The sequence below is a fragment of the Xiphophorus maculatus genome, chromosome 11 (genome assembly GCF_002775205.1).
Source record: "Xiphophorus maculatus strain JP 163 A chromosome 11, X_maculatus-5.0-male, whole genome shotgun sequence".
NCBI classification, from domain to species: Eukaryota; Metazoa; Chordata; class Actinopteri; order Cyprinodontiformes; family Poeciliidae; genus Xiphophorus; species Xiphophorus maculatus.
Window position 1 is genome coordinate 20,593,730 of NC_036453.1, and position 7,411 is coordinate 20,601,140.

The 7,411-nt window shown below is 40.1% G+C and overlaps 1 protein-coding gene across 1 annotated transcript; it reads left to right on the plus strand.

Moving 5' to 3' along the window:
• Nucleotides 1-511: 511 nt before the first annotated feature.
• LOC102236073 (ceramide-1-phosphate transfer protein-like) lies at nt 512-7,371 on the plus strand. Its single transcript, XM_014470214.2, has 4 exons — nt 512-1,045; nt 4,075-4,133; nt 4,317-4,513; nt 4,887-7,371. Exons 1-4 carry the CDS (start codon nt 976-978, stop codon nt 5,497-5,499), a joined length of 939 nt encoding a protein of 312 aa, XP_014325700.1. The 5' UTR covers nt 512-975; the 3' UTR covers nt 5,500-7,371.
• Nucleotides 7,372-7,411: the final 40 nt, after the last annotated feature.

Here is a 7,411-nt window from a genome sequence, read left to right on the forward strand (position 1 = left end):
CCCTTCTTCATGAGAGGACACGTGCTGCAGCTTGAGTGTGGAGTTCAATGTCTGTTTAGCTCCCTTTGGACAGCACTGACTGAACCATCGGAGGCAATAATCAGGCAATTTATGAGCCACATTAGTCAGTTTACGGACATGATTTATAAATCTTAGACTTTAGCTAAAGGAAATTGCATTGTAGTACAAAGGCCAAACTTTAACTTAAAACAAATTTAAGATAAGTGCGTTATTCCTTCTGTGTTTTGTGGAGCTTTATTTTTAAAATTTGAGCAGTTTTATGCACTTTTGTAACCTACGCTGACATGACCTTAATACATAATTTAACTATTCATCTTGTATTTGCATAAACTAAGAGGCTTTGGAGCTTTGCTTGTGTGTGTTAGGGTCATTGTGGCCCTCCCTGTGGCGTGTGTAAATTAGTTTTGATGTGGCAAGGGAGAAAAAGGAGTGGAGGAGAGGGAGAAAGGGGGAGGGAGCGTAGTGGTGGGAGGAGAAGTGAAGGAGCAAGCATTTCTCTGCTCACCAGGAATATAGCACATACAGAGAAGATGAATCCGGAAGAGAGAGGTCACTGTCGGATAAGCTGAGTTGGCTGTACTTTATCAGCTACAGGCTGCTCCCGGCTGATCTCTGGACTCTCAGATTGAGCAACTCACCAGGAGACTGGCAAGCTGAATAATGACAAAAAAGGGAAAACAACAGAAGGGAAAACAGCAGCTTAAAGATGCAGGAATAACTAACAGCAACATGCATACAGGTTTTGGAAATGCAATGACTGGGAAATGTTTTCTTTTGAAGTTTTGAGGAAGAGCATGATAGGTTTCAGAGGACAGGAGGGGGGTCAGAGGACGGGGTCCGGTGACAGTCAGTGAAAGGGCCCAAGTCCTCATGTGAAACACGGAGGAATTGAAAGGTAAAGGGCAGAGAAAAAGCAACAGAGGCAGACTGGCGGGCTGCAGACTGAACGTCAGGATGGGTGTGAAGCGCAAGGCGGCCGCTGCTATCGTGGTCCTGCTGCTGTGTCTTGGATCACTGTGGCTGCGTGAGTATTTCTCTGAGTGTGCAGTGCTAGTCGGCTACGATTAGTTTTATTTCCTCCGCTCTGTTTGGAATGCATTTGGCTCAGACTGAATCACATGCTGCAGACTCAGGAACACTGGTCATATTTCATGAATATGGATCAGTAAGATATCTACCTTTAAGCTTAATTCTGAGGTGTTGGACTTTCATAAACTGTCAGATTTCTAACTTACAGAAGAATTTTTTTCTTTTACCACTATAAAAGGTTTCTTTTTTATTAGAAACCTTCTTAAGACGTTTCTAATATAAAAGAAAAATAACGAGCAGATAACAAATGTGTGGTGTAATAACTCCAGGAAGGTCTAAACTGAGACCATGTGATATCTGTTCCAGTACGGATTGAGAGCTGATCCTGGTTTAAAGATGGAGCTGAAAGCACTTTCATCTTAACCCAACTAAAAAGGTTCTGCGGTCCAAAAATGACCTAAAAATTTTTCTTTTTTATTTACTTTGAAAGGTTTTCATGTCCTATGAGCACGTCTTTCACTTAAACTGAATCATACTGATAACTGTGCTTGGAGACATCAGACTCAAAATTTATATAGCAGACTAACTGAATATAAGTAATATATGTCCTATTATATAATATCCTAATTTCAGTATATCTCATGAATATTATTCTGTGGCAGATTTTGCTACCCCATATTTCAGGATGTAAAGAATATTAAATTTATGACTTAATTCAACAAGCAGCATGAATGCAAGAAACATCAGGTAAGCTCACTGGGTTAAATCCAGAGTACATTATAAAAATATTCATAGCCTTTAAACCATTTCTTAGTTCACATTTGAATGTCTATTGCAAATACAATCTAAAACTTGTAGCCTTTTGTTCGTGAAAGTTTAGAGAATAGCTTCTTTGAATACTTTGTATAATCTGGGGAAAACTATTAACCTTCTTTTGCAGCAACAGTAACATTTATGTGAGGCCTATTGTATTTTCACCCTACTGGAACTTGTGGTTTAGATAAGAATGAAGCGCTCCTCCATTTTCAGGGTTTCGAATGTCTTTGCTAACATCCAAACGCTGAGCCAGAAACGCTGGTTCCCATACTCCCTGTGAGAAACTCTGTGATAACCCAAGTAGAGACGGCAGTGACTCTCTGTCTGATTAAAACAGATCAAACTGAGCAGAATTTGATTCTTGTGAGAATTAATAAAGTTCTGTTTGAGTGGAAAATCACAGATTTCTGTTTGTCATATCTGGAAACTCCTTTTTTTTTAAATTTCAATTTATACAATTATCAAGTGTTTTAAGTCAAAACCTTTTAGAAAAACGATTTGATGCAACTGCAGATGCATGTCTTTTGAACTATGTCTTTATTAGTTTTGTATATGTATTGACAAACAGTTTTTTTCTATTCTGCTTTGGTCATTGGATGGAGAGTCGTTAGGCATAATTTTTTAAGTCCTTCCACAGATTCTCAATAGAATTCGAACACATAAATATCTGGTGTCATATTTAACTGCTACCGCAGTCTTGTCAGAGTCTTGTGCAGCCTCCAAAACCAGGAATGCTTTGGTTTACCTCTATCCACCAACACAGCTACAATTCGACTCTAACCAACTTTCCTGGTGAAGAAAAGCATCCTGTCATCGTGATGCTGCATGACGATGTGTACAGGGTCACCGGGAGTGTTTCCTTCCCTCCATTTACACAATTTTGCATATCATCCAAAAATGTAAATGCTCGTCTGAGTTGACCAGAGAATCTTCCTTCACGTCTTTGCTGTGTCCCCTACACTGATTGTGACAAATTGAAAGTAGGACTTATTGTGACTTTGTTCTTGCCAATCTTCTTCAAAGTCTGGATTGATGAGTAACAACTAATATTTGTACAGTTGACAGATTTTCCTACCTCACCAGTTCATCTTTTGAATTCCTCCTTGGCTTTGAAAGGCAATTGATTGCATTATTTATAGGTGTCAATAAGGTGAATTAACACAAATACACCCTGGGGGCTGCACAGGGGCGCAGTTGGTAGCACTGTTCCCGGCCCGGCGTCTTTCTGCATGGAGTTTGCAGGTTGTCCCTGTGCATGCATGGGTTCTCTCTGGGTACTCCGGCTTCCTCCCACAGTCCAAAAACATGACTGTTAGGTAAATTGGTCTCTCTAAATTCTCTCTAGGTGTGTGTGTGCATGGTTGTGTGTCCTGTCTGTCTCTGTGTTGCCCTGTGACAGACTGGCGACCTGTCCAGGGTGACCCTGCCTCTAGCCCAGAACGTTAGCTGGAGATAGACACCAGCAGCCCTCCTGACCCCTGTTATTTAGGGACAAGGGTGTTAGAAAATGGATGGATGGATGGATGGACACACCACAGTTTTCTCTTTCATCACAACCATGCTGCACTTTGGACTATCATATAAAATCCCCATAGAATAAATTGAAAATGCTCTGGGACAAAATAATTAAAATGTTTAAGAGTCTTTGATGCATTTGCAATGCACTGTATGTGATTAGAAAGCTCATTTTTGCACACTGTTTGGTAAATCCTTGTCTAACTTTAAATCATCAGAAAAGTTTGAAAGCTTAATGTTTGTTCCTTAATCTGTTTCCTGGTAATAGGATTACCGATCGGCAAAACTGCAGCACATGAGAACAAAAGTAGGCTAACATCAAGCAATTGAAGGCAATTAGAGGTATTACCACAGCGGCAGGATTTAATAAATTATAGCACTGCCCATTGATCAGCTCTTCACCCCCTTAGCACACTCTAGACTCTCTCTTTTTGTTGATCTTACCTGTAGCATGCAGCTTTTTTTTTTTTTTGGATGAACTAATCCTTAAAAAAACAATCATAAAATTATCAAAACAAAAGCAGCTATTGTGCTTTTTATTTTGCTCATTGAAGGCTTCAAACAAGAAGCCTTCAATGTTTGAATGCTTCTTCAAACATTGACAAAATACTACACCATCACAACTGTCAATTTTGAAGAGATCATGGCCAATATTGTATGACATGTTCATGTTTTTCTAATGTCTCACCACAGAGGGAGGTTTGGACTATCACTGGGATTCCTGTTTAAAAGGTTACAATCAGGTTAACAAGGTAAAATTACACAAAGGCTGTGCAGAAATGACTCAACTGCTAACCAAACCTGGGTTTGTGTTGGGAAACACTACCCAGTGTGTGATTCACACTATCACACTAGCAGTGAATCAAAAAATCACATGAGCTTTTTCTTTCTTTGTCCCCTGTTGATTAACCCCTGACCTCACCACACACCCCCAGCCCCCACTGCAGAATCAGCCTCACCAGCTGTCCAACAGCAGCGAGGCAGATGAGACACAGGGCCCGCCTGTTCTCGCTCCGTGCCCTGGCCAGAACTTCCAGGTGTCAGTGTTGGTCTCCCACCTGCTGGCTGCTCGGGCTTACACCTCGGATGTGCTGCTGCAGCCATATCTGTCCAGCTGGGACGAGCTTGTAAAGTAAGAGCATCAATTAAAGCTTTATCACAGACACAGATAAATTAGCTTGAAAAGTACTCATATCTCTTGAAATTTTCACAATTAGTCATGTTACAACCTCAAACTTCAGTCTATTTTAATGGGATTTTATGATACAGTAACAAACACTTACATCATTCTAACTTTTACTTTAATTTTTAACAATTTTAGACCAGACATAACTGTGCAACTGCTTTGTCTGTCTTTTAACTAAAATACTAATAAAAAATGCTTAGAAATGTTTGGTTTTTAGGGACATAAAGCATTAACTAGATAACATCAATAAGGTGCTGTACATATGAACCCACTTCCGGCACTGGAAGAGGATTATTTCTGTTCTTTGTCTCTGTCCCAGGTTCATGGAGTCTCTGGGCCCTATGGTTAGTTTAATATCACAGGAGATAGAGACTAAGACTGCTATAATCCGCCAACTGGCCCTGCTTTCTGAGAAGAGCCCAGAAGCAGAGCTTGTCCCAGACATTCACTCAGGAAATGCTGCAAACTCACCAACTGTGGTGAAAAAGTTTGCTGGGGATTCGCGGGGGGCCTACCACTCCGTGCGCTCAATGATTTGGACTGAGCTGAATCGAGGCATAGTTGATTTCCACCACCAGACAGACTCAGGATGCCGGACCCTTCTGCGACTCCATCGAGCTCTGCTCTGGTTGAAACTCTTCCTGCAGAAGCTTGCAGAGACGCCGATGGCCGGACGGCTCAGGAGTCCCTCCGATCTGTGTCGGGAGGCGTACCAGAACACCCTCTCTCACCACCACACTTGGTTTGTCCGGCGGGCGGCTGAGTTGGCCTTCATCGCCCTGCCGGAGCGAGGATTTTTCTTCAGGCTGGTGTGTGTGCAGAACCAGGAGGAGCTGAGCGTGGTGTTAACCAGAGTAGTTAATGCCATTGGAGAAATCTATGACAGGACACAGAAGGCACTGGAGGAAAATGGCATGCTGGACTTACCTTGACGATGTGAATCATCTTTTTGACTTTGAAATCGCTATTAAACTTTCAATTTCAATCAGGAAAGAAGTAAACCTTTCAAAACCAGCAGGGCAGACTATTACTGAAGTCAAAAAATAAACAGTCTGAGCTTATCATCGAATTACCTTAGAGATAATTCGACTCATTTAACTGGGTGAAAACGTCATTATAAAAGCATCTGCGTAACCCAAAGGAAGCAGTGTTTTGTGACAGATTAATGGCTCTTGTTTTTGTATTTTCCTTTGCCTGTCGTGGCACTTTTCTATGGATTAGATAATAACTGCCTGATTAAGTGTGAAGAATTTCATGCTCATTGATTTTGTACGCAGATGCCAACAAATTACCGCAGCACCAGCCTCCCATGATGCGAGGTCTCATGTGAAACTATACGTGCTGAACAGGGGGCGGCATGCTGCATTTCAGAGTAAATGTGCCAACATGACAGACAATAAAAATATTTTCTGTCATATTTAGAAAAAATAAGATTTAGTTACACAAGAAAAACGTACTTGGCAGTTTTCTTCAAAATATGCAACTGTATATATTAATCCAGGTCTGGATGAGTCTGGAAAAAAATGTTTTCCTTCATTCATTCCTTTCTTCTTTCCTGTATGTTTTTTGCCCTTTCAGGTTAGAAGAGGTTACAATGTGTTAAATGTAGGAACATCAGAGTCTGGAAAAGTATGAAATTTTTACCTCGACATGCTGATCACCGTTGTTATGTGATCATTCATCCAGCAGAGGCTCCAGTGCTCTACTCTGGAGTAATCTTTCTATTCCAACAACTTTGCGGCTAAAATCCACTGGCAGACTTTTACAAAATAAGATCCTGGTATAGACCAGAGAAAAAATAAATAAACAAAAAAAATAGGCTTTATGCATTCAGCTTTCTTAAAGAAAATGTCTTGCAACTAACATTCACTGGTTTACGTCCTACTGTGTTAAAACCCTATAATGCTTCATAATCCTGGCCACCTGCTTTTCCTTGCATTACTCTCTTTCTAAGGAGGAGAGAAAAGAAAGGAGGGATAAAGATATAGCTTGAAACCGTGGAAGAGAGCTGAAGCCATTCTTTATAACAGCTTTTACATAAAAAATGTGTTAGCTGTTTTTATTATGATTCTATATCAGATTATATGTCTAAGTTTAAGCAGTTTTTTGTTAAAAAAAATACCACCAAAGAGTGAATTGTGACTTTCACAATAACTTAGTTTAAAAAGTGTATCCCCCCCTACTACCACTCATTCTATTTCATAGCATCAAAAGGCGAAAACAAAACTCCTACTATTTATGATTAGCTCCAAATTTCAGGGGATGGTTTTGAATTTTTTAAAGGGGGGTTCTGTTCAAATATTTTAGGCAGTCCATATCTTATCTGCAGTTTATTGTCCTCTTGGTGTCTTTAGCTTAGCATAGATCCAGATTGGTTGGAGCAACAAGCGGAAGCTAACGGCTAGCTAGTCCAAGAGCAGCCAAGACCAAAGACTTAAAACAACTGTAATTTTAGAAATGTCCCAGTTTTTTCCTTTTAAGGTCCTTTTATAAACCTTTAAACTGTTGCTATGTTTGAATTGGATAGTTATTTACATACAACTTGATATTTCTTTACACTAGAAAAGGAGGTAAGAGTCGGTGCATCACTAATGATCTTCCTGTAGGAAACAAACATATATTAAGAAAGATACATGTGGGGCATTGTGGATCGTTATTGGCTGATTTAAAAGTAAAGCGGAATATTTCAGGTTTAGGTAAACTTCTGCCTCCTACCTTTATTTCCTTTCAAAGCAAACATCAATTTCTGTGTCAATAATACCTAATGTAAACATGAGGACTGAATAAAGGTACAACTACTATGATGTTTTTGGTTCTGATCACTCTCAAACTTGGTGTTGCACT

What these genes read in the sequence shown, in the direction of transcription:
- LOC102236073 (XM_014470214.2), top strand. Translation starts at nt 976, where the DNA reads ATGGGTGTGAAGCGCAAGGCGGCCGCTGCTATCGTGGTCCTGCTGCTG. An exon ending in TCTTGGATCACTGTGGCTGC is followed by an intron (nt 1,046 to 4,074) that starts GTGAGTATTTCT and finishes GTCTCACCACAG; the next exon opens with AGGGAGGTTTGGACTATCAC. An exon ending in AGCTGGGACGAGCTTGTAAA is followed by an intron (nt 4,514 to 4,886) that starts GTAAGAGCATCA and finishes TCTCTGTCCCAG; the next exon opens with GTTCATGGAGTCTCTGGGCC.